Source organism: Sordaria macrospora, chromosome 4 (genome assembly GCF_033870435.1).
Source record: "Sordaria macrospora chromosome 4, complete sequence".
Classification (NCBI taxonomy): Eukaryota; Fungi; Ascomycota; class Sordariomycetes; order Sordariales; family Sordariaceae; genus Sordaria; species Sordaria macrospora.
This window is the reverse complement of record NC_089374.1, coordinates 1,174,633-1,189,571: the sequence shown is the minus strand read 5'-3', so window position 1 is coordinate 1,189,571 and position 14,939 is coordinate 1,174,633. Positions and strand designations below refer to the sequence as shown.

At 51.7% G+C, this 14,939-nt stretch overlaps 2 protein-coding genes across 2 annotated transcripts; one reads left to right on the top strand and one right to left on the bottom strand.

The window, feature by feature from the left end:
* The first annotated feature begins 13 nt into the window (after positions 1-13).
* SMAC4_06487 (uncharacterized protein) lies at positions 14-5,299 on the top strand. Its single transcript, XM_003344238.2, has 3 exons — positions 14-1,669; positions 1,732-2,014; positions 2,076-5,299. Exons 1-3 carry the CDS (start codon positions 535-537, stop codon positions 3,457-3,459), a joined length of 2,802 nt encoding a protein of 933 aa, XP_003344286.1. The 5' UTR covers positions 14-534; the 3' UTR covers positions 3,460-5,299.
* Positions 5,300-7,169: 1,870 nt separating this feature from the next.
* On the bottom strand, positions 7,170-11,990 carry SMAC4_06488 (uncharacterized protein). Its single transcript, XM_003344239.2, has 5 exons — positions 11,963-11,990; positions 10,386-11,904; positions 9,420-10,326; positions 8,435-9,227; positions 7,170-8,079 (listed from the first exon to the last, which is right to left on the bottom strand). Exons 4-5 carry the CDS (start codon positions 8,859-8,861, stop codon positions 7,586-7,588), a joined length of 921 nt encoding a protein of 306 aa, XP_003344287.1. The 5' UTR covers positions 8,862-9,227; positions 9,420-10,326; positions 10,386-11,904; positions 11,963-11,990; the 3' UTR covers positions 7,170-7,585.
* Between the last annotated feature and the right edge of the window lie 2,949 nt (positions 11,991-14,939).

Sequence of the window (14,939 nt, the reverse complement as noted above, 5' to 3'; positions counted from 1 at the left end):
GCACTGTGCAATTGGTCTCTGCTACAGTGAGTCGCATCCAGTAAACTTTCTGCCACAGGGTCAACCTTTCTTTCCTACGGGGACTCAACGATGCCAAGGCTACCTGTGGCTGAAGGTCAGGCTAACACTGTGATTAACAATTCCCATCCACTCGTGAACGGCCCACTTTCAAGGGCACGGCTGTAGACAACAGTGGATAACCTTGTTGGCCCATCCTTGACGTGGATCTCCACTTAATTTTCTCGACCTCCAAACCCTGCAAGTCGACTTCTCTCTATCAAAGTGAATCTTCAATCTGAAGTCTTCATCACTTCACCCGCGACTGCGACTGCGACCTCGAACTTGCTGCTTGGTTTTCACTGCTGCAAACTCGATCGCATACTATCAATCACTCGACATTGCACTTTCTGTCGCTGTGACTTCGGCCAGTCGCGCGCCTCGGTTGACTGTCCGGTTGCACTTTTTATTGCAAACTTTGGACTCGGTCACCGGCTGAAACCCATTCTTGTATGTGTAAGAGTTACCATCTCAATCATGGGCTCTGTCTCTGTGGACTCTGAGCAGGACGACCTCTTCTCCAACCTGGAGGACGAGTTCCTTGCCGCCGAGGACAACGAGAGGGAGAACGAGAACGACAACACTGTCGACAATGACCTCGATTCGCTCTTTGGGGACGCTGCTGATGATGATTTGCATTCGCTCTTTTCCGAATCAGAAGACGAAGACGACCAACAAAAACAACACCCAGCACCACCACCATCACAGCTGCAGCATCATGTCTCAAATCACACACAAGAGCCGGCGCCGGTCGAGTTGACGCTGCCCCAACCATCAGCATCAACAACCACCGGCACTCAACCGAGCCAACAACCCCAAGATCACCACCACCACAACCAGCAGCAGCAGCAGCAGCAGCCTCTACCGTCACAAGACCTACCAACGTTAAGTCTTGCCGACCTTACCCATGACGAGCTTGAACTCCTTGAGGCCTTAACCCCGCCTTTCACGGACGGCCATGATGAGTTGGTCGGTCAGCAGGAAGGACAATGTATGCCCAGTGCCCCTGATCCGCCTGCAAGTCCCTTTTCGCTTCAGGATGGACACACTTCAGGTGGCCCAGCGGTTAGTACTCAGACTCCTTCAGATTCGCCCCCCGAGCCCGCCCTATCAATGGAGTCGTTGGATTGGTTGGAGGGGATCACGTTTGACGAGGCAGACATAGAGGCTGCTATTGCACAGATGGAACGGCCAGAGAACTTACTGGATGGGATGATTGACCAAGTCTCAGACCCCTGGCAGGGCGAAGGCTCTCAGCAGCAGCCTCAACAACAGTCCATCTCGCAAAATCCCTTCGAGATCCCTGCACAGGCCAGTGTTCCAAACTCGAGTCCTCCCCAGGATAACAGCCTCTCGCAAACACAGGAGCCCTCTGTCGGCCATCCCGTGGGTGATGCCTTACCGCAGGCCAATGACCCAAACCTCCTCACCCCTCCAGCCAGTTCCCCGGAAAACACACCACCAGCTCCTGCGGACAATCAGTATATACGAGTGAGCGACATCCCCGGTTTTCGGTACAGTCACTGCTACACCAACCGAGGAACAACTATCACGCGGCGTGTCGATCTCCACCCGAACCAACTCCCGATTCTTCTGGACTACATAACCCTTGGTAAGTCTTCATCTCGATCATCCATCCACACTTTGGTTGGTCTCGTACTAATTCTCTCACAGATAGGAACTCGAGATTGTCGGTACTGTATCGACGCCTTGAACTCAATGATTGGCAGGGCAAAGACCTCAACAAGGACATGAAGGACTTTGTACTGAATACCCCTTTTCAACACCTTGTACACCACAAAACTCAGGGTGATGTGAGGGGTATGAAGAATATGCTGGGAGGTGCCGCATATTATATGCTTACGACCGGTTGGGGAGAGAAGTGGTTCGGTTCGACAGAGTGCTATGTCTCGCCTGGAAATAAGCGCCAAACGATATGGCCACATGACTCGACCATGTAAGTTGTCAAAGATTCCAAAATCATGACGTGTAAGGACACTGCTGACTTAAGTTCATAGCATTATGGTCCATTTTATGGGGCTCCTCTACCGCATCGTCTATCAGCAACAAGTCTTCTTCCGAAAAAAGGAGAAGGACGCAACCAAAAACAGCCCGAACGCTCTGCTATCGCCTGAACCCTCTGAGGCATCTGCATCTTCACCTGCGCCAGTTACCGAACTGGAAGCGTTTTCGCCGGGAGCGAGCACTGCCTCTCCTATGCCAGAAACGGGCTCCGACGGACCAGAGACATGTTCCAACGGTTCAGCCACGACCGCAACGGCGACCTCTACCAGGGCATCTAGCATCAGCTCGCAAAATGTGATGCAAAGTATCGAGATTGGGACGCCGGTTGCTCTAGAGATATCCAGCAACACGACCACGGCAGCAGCGATCGAGACTCCTCTCAGTACTGTTGACCAGAACGCTCGACCAACGGAAACGGAGATCACGGCCGAATCTAAACTTGCCGTAACTCCTGTATCCGCCCCCGTCTTAGAGCCACGCGCGGCTTCTGCCGGCGTCGTTTCACCAGTTTTAGCAAGCAACACCATCCCAACTCCTGTCGCTAGCATTACCGTGGCTCCTGTCGAGACGAGGATGCCATTTATCACGACCAACACCACTCAAACCGGCACTTCAGTTCCCTTAGCTGCCGCTCCTACCACCACCGCAGCGCCTATTCAGACGACTGTTCCAACTGCCATAACCACCACCCAAATCGAGACTCCTGTTTTCACACCAGCATCCGTCAATACAAACGTACCGAGTACCACGACGGGTACCGGTCCAACCGCGACTCCTATACCCGCTTCTGTGCCTGTCAACACCAGTATGGAAATTTTCACAACCAGTGCTTTTGCACCAACGGTCACCCCAACCGCTACCTCAACCGCCACCCAAACGGACGCAGACATCATCACCGGCACCCGAAAGCGCCCTCACGACGAGTTCGCCAAGGACTGCGAGCAAGAAGTAGCCCGACAATCAACAGCAGGCCCAGCCCCAGTCCCAGCTCTGGCCCCAATCCCACCCTCAATCCCATTAGTCGCGGTTCCGATCCCGGCCCCTGGAGCAGCCTTTGTTCTCGACGTCCCCGATGACGCCGACCTTACCTACCACGTGCACATGAAGAACCGTTCCACCAACGAGGACGTCAGTCCGCCCGTGACGTACCATCATCCCCACGCGCCTATTGTGCGCAGTGGGTTTTACTCGTACATCATGAACACCATCGGGACCATTTGCGGCAGAACTAGCGTTTCTCCGTACATCCATGTCCTGTCGGCCGGCTGTCCAAGGAACGTGAGGAGCGATGCTGATTGGGATTCGGTGGTTATGGATGTGTATAACCAGAAGCTGGCGGGGAAGGAGGGGCCTGTGCTGGTTATGTGTTATGTTTGAGCACAATAAGATGGAGATAAGGATGGGCTGGATGGAATAGGCATGTGAACAGGTTGGGTGTCAGCTGAGAACGGCCGAGAAGATTCCAATGATCAGAGTTGAAGCAAGTGTTGTAGAAGGCAACGACAACGAGCAGACTGGCATTCTCCGGGTCTACTGTAATCCGAGAAGACCACGGTCTGGTCCGGGCAGGAAGGGTATCAGAGTGTCATCTCACAAAAAGGGAGAGGGTCTCGCAAGTTCGGCGTTAGGGAGAAGTGTGTTTATCAGGGGAGGTCTGATCCCACCTCTAGAGGGCTGTGGTTTTACAGAATGTTTTCTTTGTTTTTTGTTGTTCGACGCCGTTTCCTACTTCTATTGAGGGACCCGAACAGGCGTTTAAAGGTTATAGGGCTACTACAAGGGTTCGGTTGTATTTCTTACTATACCCTTAGGTTAGATCAGTGTTTCTTGGAGGAACAAATTCACGTCTGGGTTGAGAGCGTTTTCGTTTCCAGAATATTGGTTGTGTTCGCAGCGAAATCGGCAAATAGGAGACAGAGAAAGGACCAGGAGACTCACGTCGCAGTTGATGAGTATGATACGTTATCTACCTAGTTCGAGCTAGGTATTCAGTTAACCTATCCTCCCTCGCCTACCCAAATGCGGTATCTGACTTGGCCATTAGTGTCTTAGCCCAATCGCCTATCAACAGATTCTCATCGGAAAACTATAAGGTCAGGAATGTGCTCTAAGGCCGGTCATGTCAAGTGGCAAACCAGAGAGATTCGATGATAGTTGTGGTCGACTCGATGATTGAGACACTACTGTACGACTGCTCTGGATGAACGCAGAACCGTTCCATGCCCATCACATCCTGCTTCATTCATTCAGTTTTACAGGAGCAAAGATTTTTCTTCTTGCCAACCAGAAGGATTACCTGCATACAAACGGCTCCCCGCAGGTGGCTGGTTGATTCCTCTCTATATATGGAAGCCGAGTGAGGTGAGTATACCCCGTGCTATCTGTCGGCTATTGTCAGTGGCGTCTGCGTGTCATACACTCAACTACTTCGTTTGCGGCCGCTGAACCTTAAAAGTGATATTCTATAGAGACAGGATAACACATCATCATATAGGTCCGTATGTAGCCATCGCTTCGGTTTGATGCCTGCCGTGCAATTTCTTTGAAACGCTGACGGACGCGGTGGAAGAGTAAGCAACTGAATCTATGAATAGGTCGTTTGAATTTTGCCGTCCCGGTCTCTCTTCCTGAACTCTCTCAGTCAGCGAGTTGCTTCGTGGAGGTCAGCCAGTGAGCAATAAGTAGTTCACTCACTCCCGTAAACCATCATCATCTTGGAAGACAAAATATTGGCTGCTTGCCAAACAAGAGGTAGCGGACGGCTATTCACCAAGAAACATCGTTTTGTGACGCAAATTGCAAATGATTTGGATGTCTGGAAACAAGTTGTAATAACACGAAGAGATACGACGACAAAGTCCTCTTACAGTTGAGCATCGTCCATCTTACGTTCCATCATATCTCATCTATATTCATCTGCTTCCTCACCACATTTATCTGTTAGTTGTGTCGCTCCTTCCCAACCGTTATGCCACTACAGTATTCCTTATATACCACCTAGCTCCTTCAACGCTCCCCCAAAGTCCCAACAAGCAGCCAGGGTGGTTCGGAAGCACAATCGCAACATGTTAAATTTTGTCGTTGGCACTCTGTTTTTTCTTCTCAGTTACAATCTTTCGTTATTTGCATCTTCAGCAACAGTTCGAGCCATCGCCACTGTTCACCAACCCCCAAACGCCCCGTGGAACTAACTCCTCCGGGTACTCAACCCGTTCCTCCCGGCGAAGTCGTGCGTCATCCAATTACACATCCCTTTCGTATCAGTTCCCCCCATGCAGTGATATTTTTTTTATATTTTTTTTACTTTTCGGTGCCATATCTCCCACCTCTATTCCCGATCTACTGTAGTGTACACTGTGACGAAAGCATGTATCTCTTTCATGTGATCATTTGCTATCGCTATCCTCACGACCTCACACACACAACCCCCTTACCACCATCCAACTCAACATCAACCACCTACCTTTGTAAGCAAGCAAGCAATCCTTACCAGGACGGAGGGGACACTCACCGAAAGCGAGAACGGTAACGACGGACGACTCCTTCTGGGAAAGAATAGATAACGGGAGTTAAGGCGAAGGTGACCTGACTGAGTCTCTTCACCGCTTACACCTCCAAGCCCCTTCATTCATTCATTCATTCCGCATCAGCGCCTTTCGTTCGTTCCTTTGTCCCTTTATTCCTTCAAAGACATATCAAATCCTTGATTGTATTCAGCCAGCCAGCCAGCCAGCACTGAACAACAAATCGGTGTACCTAGAAAGGTAGACAACGGAGAAATCCCTGATTCCTCCATTTTCTTCACATTCAACGAGTGGAGTGACTGTAGGTAGTAAGCATGAGAAAAGAAAAATCGACTTTTATCACAAAACGAAACACAACATGATACGCATGCATGCAAAATGCAAAAAAAAAATGCAAAATGCCCGAACCACGGTCAACGGCCAGCGGAGCGGATGGACGGACGGACGGAGTGTATGGAGTTGCAGCAGGCGGAACAAAACGGAGCGTTACGGGAGGAAAGGAGTCCAGGGAACAGATACGACACATCACCATCCCGGTTGGCTGGTTGGGCCGTTCTCGGCAGCAGCAGCAGTAGCAACAGAAGCAGCTAGACGGGGAGAGATGGATGGGGCATGAGACCATTTACATAACCCAGCCATACATAACCCATACATTACATAGCCCTAACGTCTTTGTATCTGCCAGACCTAACCTATCTAGCAGATATCGTCTCCGTCAGTCAGTCCTCGGCCATTGATTTCATTTTTTAATTTATATATATATATATTTTTGATGGGCACTTGAGACTTGCAAGCAAATGTGACGATGATCAGGCTCACTCCGAAGCTGTTGTTGTTACCTTGCTCATCACAGCTTAGAAGGGGGGGGCCTGTGAGCCTGGGTAATACCATAGATTTCCCGGCGGCGGGACTACTTCTCCAAGACAGGTAGGTACATAATCATCAGCTGACGATATCTCCTTAAAGAAAAAAGACGAGAAGAGCCATATGTAATGTGCCGCAGGTGAACATGTCTCTCGGTTTACCTACACTACTCTTCCATGTCGCCTCATCGGCGTATCCTGTCCGAATTCAGTGATTCAGTGCCTCAGGGTTCCCGTCTCCTCCCACAAAGGTCCTTCCTTCCTTTCCCTTGTTGCTCTCTCTGACAGTCTCGAGATCCCTGTTCCTCAAGAAGGAGTGTGAAGGACACCTGACCCAGCACACATACATATGTCACCCACCGGATCTCCGACACCGTACGTCTACTAGGTAGGCGCAGCAAACGAGCCGTTCCGCACGGCGGAGGTTCGGGGTTTTTGTTGACCCTTGACTTTTGAGAGGCAGAAGAGGGCTTGAGACGCTCGGATTCCCATCAGTTAGTTGTCCAATGATGGCCGGCCCGTTGAAGACAAGTGTCCCACTAGACACTAGTAGATGACCACTAGGAATTTATCTCTCTTTCTTCCTCCTGCGCCTACTGCACTTCTCCCACATGCCCTCCGTAGTTTGGTTCACAAGTGTTTCAGGATAGGGGGAGGCTGGTGTGGTAGTTGCTAACCCAGGACCTTTTTTTTTGTCTTTCAAAAACTTTTAGGTGCTTACCATAGGTACTACCTATTATGCCATAGTACGCAGTCTCGAACCTCCCACGGTGGACACACTAAAAAGTAAAGCGACGAACAAAAAAGTGAGACACTTGAAACATCCGAGAGAGCGAGGCAGATCTGAGAGATCTATGCAAAGCTCTGGATATCGCCGTCCCTCGGCTTTTACTAATTTAGTGCCGTTTCTGTGTAGTGTAAACTACACCACCAGACTAACCTAGAACCAGGCATGTACATAGTTGATCAGCTAGAAATTTGTACACATACATACCATGATGTGCTCGGTCGGTCTCCTCTCCTGAACCTTGGACTGAGACATGCAGACGGATAGAACCAGATACACTGTGTATGCAAATCATGCAGATATCATTTGCCTATAGGAACAACAACTTTCTACTGCTCCAGTTTGAACTCGGTGTGGTCCAATCCGGTAGTGCCGACATCGACCCTGAACAGGCCACCGCCGTACTTCCTGCTAGGAGTCCCCTCCTCGCTCTCCTCGTCCGCGGCGCTGGTGATGAACAGCTCAGTACCCACAAACTCGACGCAGGTGATGTTGTTGGTCGGCAGGATGACTCGGCCGAGGATCTTCCCGACCGGGGAGATCTTGATGACGGCGGCTCCGTCATACAGGGCGTGCCAGATGTTGCCATCCTTATCGACCCTGAACCCGTCCAGGTGACCCTTCTCCTCGTGCTTGTAATGGACGCGCTTGTTGGAGAGGCTACCGTCCTCGGGGTTGTAGTCCCACGCAAAGATGGTGTTCTCAGGCGTGTGGGTGAAGTACATGGTCTTGCCATCCGGGGACCAGCCAAGGCTGTTGGGGATGATCAGACCCGACTCGACCTCCTCCTTGGACTTTCCAAAGTCAAATCGGTAGAGGGATCCTGGATACAAACAAATGCCATGTCAGAATCCACATTACTTTGGGAAAAAGAGAAAAAAAAAATCATGTCATGACGGCCCAATTCTCGTGTCCTGCTGTTGCTGTCACTGTTGCTCTGCTGTTGTGTTGTGCATAGGAGGTCCAAGAGACCCGCACCCTCCACAGTGGGCTCCATTGACAGCACAAGCGCGTCACATCGAGCGTCCGGGATGTTCCACATAACACCCCCTGACAGAGACAGGGTCGATTGCCGAATTGGGCCTCCGGGCTGCCACGTGGGGAGGAGATACTGGCTGACCGGAGCAGAAGAGGGACTTTTGACTATTTTTTTTTTTTTTTTTTTTTCTCTCACTCACCTTCGGTTTGCGGCTCACCAACATGAAAGTCATTCATGGTGCCGAGCCAGAAACGACCATGCGGATCAACGGCACCGTCGTTGGACCTCATTCTGTCGGGGTCGCCGCCAATGCGGGTCAAGTAGTCATAGTGACCCGTCTTTCGGTCGAGGAGGGCAATGCCATACTTGAGGGCCGCTAGAATCTTTTCCTGCGGATCCTGACCCTGAATGTTGGCCGTGACACCAATCGGGGAATCTAGCTGGAGGGTCTTGAGCGAATCTGGCCCTTCAGTGACCGAGACGGTGTGGAGTCGCTTCTGCTTGATGTCGAGAAAGCGCAGCGTCTGGGTGCCCTTTTCGAAGTAGGGACCCTCTCCGAGCTGGCAGTGCAGATCCAGATACGGCTCGGTGACGTGCCACTGCTGCACTTGGTTCTGGTCGGCCATGGTCTCGTCGTTTGACCAAGTGTCGAGAGAGGTCTTGGCGGTGGTTGGGAACCTGAGACGGTAGTGCGATGGGTGGTGCAGGCAACTCCTAGGATGGAAAGGATGGTGATGCCTGTTGGGTGAACAGAAGAGGCAAGTCCAGAGGAGGCGGAAGTTCCGTATCGAGACCCAGTCGAGACCCAGTTGAGCGGATGCGGTGACGAAGCAGGCGGGACTAGTGAAGCAAGTGCTTGACTAGAGTCTGCTTGCTGGAGCTGTCGAGGTGACTGGCGTTGACGATGACTGGTTGCCGGGCACGAGCAAGTTGCAGCCGGAGGGCTATGGCACGGCAGCTACACCGTACCAAGTGGGCGTTGGCTTGGGCGTCTGTCACTCACTCACTGGTCAGCGCGCGTGTCTACCGGAAGTATCGCCGGATGGTTTCTGAGGGCCGGGGATGTGTCGATGGCTCGGGATGTCAGCATGGTCAGGATGGCCGATGGCCGACATGGCTCGATGGAGGTCGTCGGCCGCAAAGAAGCGGTGTGTGTGGGTTTTGTACAATACAACTCAACCTACATGCGTACTTGCGTTACAGAGTCTGCGGATGCAGGCTGATCAAACTCTTTGTTCATGCACGTCGTCGTGCTTGCAGACAGGCGAGGCGATGTTCTCTGTTCTCTATCCAGTTCCAGCTCCAGCCGGACATGGAGGAGTTTCCATCTTTTTGTCTTTTATACACCCGACCGTAGCAGAGGCCAAGGTGTCGCCAAATAAGTGTTGACGTTATCGGCGTCCATCGAGTGGGTCGCCGCAGTGCGGAGCAACAATGCCCGTGTCATAGACTGCCATCCGAGGGAGCCCCTCCGCACCGGATCCCTTATCAGGCTTCCCGGCTTCCGGAAAGCGGGCCTGGCATCCGTATACACGCGAGCGAGCCGGCCGCCAAATTGTGTGCGCTGCTGTACTGTATGCTGCGGCTCTCGAGGGCCGCGTGTGTCTCGGACCAAAGGCAGGAAGGTTGCAACGAAACCACGCGCGCACTGCACTGCGCTGTCACGTCGGTTGGGTCGGCTGTTATGATGCCGCCGTGGGTTGCACTGCTGTGAAGGAGTGCTGGATGGAGTGCTGGGAGTGCAGCGTGATCGATGTGAGGTGAAAAGTTAAAAGATTCGGTTGGTTGGCCTGGTTGGTCCTGCCCGCTGGTCGTGGAAAGGTACCCGTAGCCTAGTCCGTGCGCCGTTGCTTACTTGTACGACGCTAGGTACATAGTGCAGTGATCCAATGTGAGGTACCTTGATGGCACCAGACATTCCTGCCACTTGCAAAGGAGGTGTCTTGGCTTGCGGCACAGCTACCCGCCCGAAAGACAGCGACTTCCAAAATGTTTGCTGGCAGCTTGGATATCATGTGTAGCGATTGCAGCGCTTGAAGTCCATCGATCCAATCAATCCACCCTTTGAGACCGGGAAGCTGGAGTTTTCCCCTACAGATAGTAAGTAAAGACACCTCAGTTGAAAGTAAGGAACAAAAGATATGGCTTACCAGTTGGCGGTCATCTGGAATTACTGAAGCTTGCGATACGACATGTCCAGAAACATACCTCTAGGGGCTTCCCAAAAGAGCCAGCGTTGCATGTCAGCTCCGCCGCCGTTGAGCAATCGGATGTCGGCCATGAAACATCATGATGGTGAATGACCCTGGTGCCTCAATTGCAACCGCCAATCCCCGACATTCAGGACGTGAAAGCCTCATCCAAATCGAGGAAGCCGACCATGCTCAACGTTGGCACTCTGTGGGAAAGAATTCAATGGGCTTCCAAACTTGGAGGCAACTGATGTTTTTGCTGCAAGAGAACTATCGTCGAATCGGAGGTGTTGTTCAATTCCAGTCGTCCTTTCTGCTGTTTCAGCGTTACGGCTAATACAGACACCGGTCAAGTTGTGACAATGTTACGGTAAAATATGTAATGCAATATCTGGGCCAAAAGTCTCGAGTCAGTATACGCACATGTCTTGATGTCGCTCCCGCGCCCTGCACATTCTCTGAGGACTGCTAAAAGTCTCTGAGCTGGTCCCGGTGAATAACTTACAGCAAATAGCTAGAAATAGGGCAGCGTCCGGCTACCATTCCTGACCCTAGAAGATGGAAGGAGGCATTTCTGATCATCCATGGTGGTGTTGAGTTGAATCACTCATCTTTCTAGTTAGGCTGTTAGGCCTGCCCTGTTGTCTGTACGTAAGAGGCATCTAAGCAAGGGTACTCTTTTCGCCCGTGCATTTGATACAGTTGATGTTGGAACTCCCGTCATTGCTAGACGCAGGAAGGACAGGCCCATCGACCGTTTGGGAGCCTAGGGCCCCAAGACAGGAACACATGATCGACCGCTGCTGCATGCACTATATGCCCTGGTCAGCTTCTAGGGCTCTTTATAGGCCAGGCGAGCAAGGCAGATGCGGGTAAGGCCCCATGGTCCCAGTCTTCTTGAGGCCTTCCCTTGTCCTTGGTCCCCTAGCGCAAAGCCATCTAGTTGGAACAGCCGTATACGTAGAGGTAACTTTTGCGCTCGCTCGTATGGGCGAAAGGAGAAGATGAGTTGCAACTGAGGTGTTGGCATCCAACAAGCAAACATGGTCTCACACGGGTGTTCTGTATGGGATTGGGGTGGTATCGAGGACAAACCATCCGTGGTCAGTACTTGACGTACTCGCTTGCTTTCGGAACTGTTCTCGTCGACTTTCGGCGCTTGACCGTAGCTTCAACTTTGAGGGGGGCAAATATGAAGCGTCATAGGTAGGAGAACATGGAAATTCTTTTAACTTGCTCCCTTCCAAGGCCCCACGGAGCCTCTGCCGGCTAGGTGCATCCGGGTGGAAATTGTAGCGTCAATAGCGGTAGATCGAGCTGGAAAGGCGGTCAAAAATCCATTGTCGAATCGGAAAACGCGCCAGCCCTAGGCTCCTGTGCTTCTGGGGAAGATATGGGGTACAGAGCAGCAACGGTAGACCCATCGTTATCCGTCGTTTCCATCCATTGTTGATGTCATGAATCGTAAATTGAAAAGCTGTTAAGAACGTAAGTAAGTTTTATGTTTCGAGACAGTCGCAAGTGACGGCACTTACACTTTCGGCCATTGGGCAAAGATTTAAAAAAAAAAAAAATTTATTTAAAAAATATTTAAAAAAAAAAAAAAAAAAAAAAAAAAAAGCGTGAACGTTGGGTTGGATGGTTGTTTTTCTGAACTTGATATCAAGTGGTTGGATTCATGTCGTCACTGTATGATTCTGCATGTGGTACCCTGTCAGACTGTCAGGGCCCGTGCACTAATCAAAGCCCCGACACACGCAGGCGGTTAGAACGCGGGGATCTGTATGCCATAGCTGCAGCGCGTTCCCGCTTCAACTTCAGCTCTTCCCTTGACAACCAACCTCGAGGGGAACGATGGCGACAATCAAAGTCTTTGGGAGTGGCCTTGTATCGAACAACCGCTGCCAGTTGCCCCCTCTGGAACCCTCAAGATTGGCCATGCCACGTTGTTTGAGATCAATGTCCTTCAACGTCCCGTATCTCAGAGAATTGACACGCTAGGTACCGAATGCAATTTCGGGTTCCCACGACGTCAGAGCCACCGGCGTCACAATTGTGATGGGCTGGGCCTGCTGCCTACACACAGCATGGAGTGATCTCAATGCGGAACCCGGGAGAACGGATCCAAAATTGACAATCTCGTCTTCTGACCAGTAATCACAGGAATATGCGATGTTGGACCAAATATCAATACGCCGACCTGGATGGGATTCTGGAGGAATCACCTCATCCGGTCACACTGAGCAAATGCGCGACCCAGCTCTCAGCAACCATCCGACCTTGGAACGGGCAGAGGCATCAAGATGGACGAACCAGTCTGTGCGCTTCGAATGACCGAGCACCGAGCAGACTGGGCACCATCAGATGCTGTCCTTCACCTCCCCCGTCCCTGGCGCCAACGACACGATACAAAAGGGAATGTTTACCCACCCAGGCTGAGCCAGGGGACCACACCACACCACCCGAGGCATCGCGTGAACCAGGTCGCATGTTGGGCCGCAGAGGTTAGGAAACCAGCAGAAGCCTCACTTTGAATGCGCAAGGAGCAAGGCCAACGCCAATTTGAGCACGAGATGTGTTCAATTTGCTACCAATACGCCATTGATCCTGACCGAGGGTTGCAGTCGACGTATTCCCCAATCAACCACGGGCCATGGCCGATCAAGATACAGATGCCGTTATGTACCTGCTTCTTGATATGGATTTGGCGGTACAATCTCGGGTCGACAATGCCCCAAACAGTCAGCCATGGTACGGTAGCAGCCCAACCAGAGGGAGTATGAAATCTGCAAGACAACCCAATATCTGGATCACCTGCTGCTGTTGCATGTGGGAGGCGTGTCAAGGCAAGTTCAGGCGTTAATCGGTGCGAGCTCAGTGGTGAGTTGTTTGTTCCAAAGTTGCTCGACTGAAGTTATGGCTGAGCCCTGGATGCACCCGATTAGGAAAACATCATATGCTTTTGCGAAAGAGAGGAAAGAAGTGGTGTTGCCGAAGTATTCTATGGAAAGTTCCAAACGCCCAGCCAAGGTCCATGTAACGAAGAGTGGAAACAGAACTGAAAACAGTCGCGCCAGATACTAGGTACCTTGTCATCCAGAGAAACGGACGCACTGTGCAATTTGCAGCAGAAATGAATATACAGTCCAGCACAGCGAGGGGGATTTCTTACAAAAATACAACCGTAAGTTACATCAGCCCTTCGCACTTGCAATCCGACAACAACCACTCCCATCGCTACCTCTACATTCTTGGAGATTGATATCGGCTTTGGCAGGTGCGACAGGAGGAAAGGCTTCTTCTACATTTCGGCCTCATATACCGGCGAGCATTCGTGGAAATAGGGCAAGTGGAAGGGAGGCCAGGGCAAAGCGGCCCCGGGCAGCCCTTACTCTCCGCAATTTTGGACTTTGTGGGCTTGCACACTTTCCACAATTTGCACCTATCCATTAGTTTCCACTTATCACCATCCATCTCGAGATCTCCCATTGGATTCGACACACACAATCAAGGCCAGCTTGGCGATGGCGTCTTCAAAATTCAAAACGGAGGTCAAGCATCACTTTTATTTGGCCTGCTTGGCTGGGAGATCCGATACTGGATAGCCGGTGATCTTACAATGGATCGCACATTTGGCTTCAGCTTTCCCACTCGCCGACTTCCTCCCCCTTCCCTCCCTCACAGTGCAGCATCACTGTACTGAGGTGTCAGACAGGCCCGAGCGAGATGCCAAGAACGGCCGCTCTGTAAGAACCATCACGGAAAATGGAGTGTTGCAACAATTGAGCAAAACTGACCACTCAAGGCACTCCACAGAACCCGATCTGGTAGCCACATCACCATGACAGCCTCTGAAGCAACACTGCTACCATTCGCTGCTACGCTGCCTCCTCCCCGGTCCCATACGTACATACATACATACCGGACAGGCAGAGTGGCACGCCTACCCGACCCTACAACTCCAAAACCTCAGGCGGTGCGCCCACGATCTCATGCCTTATTTGACCACTCTGGCGAACGACATTCCCGCGTTTATTTTGGGTTCGGTGGCTTGCCGGGATCAACTTAATCAACGCACGAGCCCGTAATTTATTCGGGATGGCATCAGCCGCTGCAACTGAGCATGACTGGCATCAGGATACGCAGCACGCACCCGTCTGTCGCCATGCGACATCACCTCACATCAGTCTCCTGGGAGGAAATGCCTCCCCAGGCTCTGTCGTCTTTTTATCACCTCCCGTCAGCCGGCTTGCTCAACCCCATTAGCTCCGCCCTGTCGTGTAATCCCTTCACCATCTCTGCTTGGTGCGGATTCCCTACAAAACAAGCTCCCGGCCGACCCCAGATTGGCCCATGCAGCCGCCGCCGCGACTTTGCAAAGTCTACCGGAGCCACTCAACGACAACATTCTGCGCGCAAAACCTGACTACGCCGTACAACGTGTAGCCAGTGGGTCATGCGAACCTCTTTTTCTCCATGGCCTTTTCACTTCGCCCGCCCGACTTTGAGAAA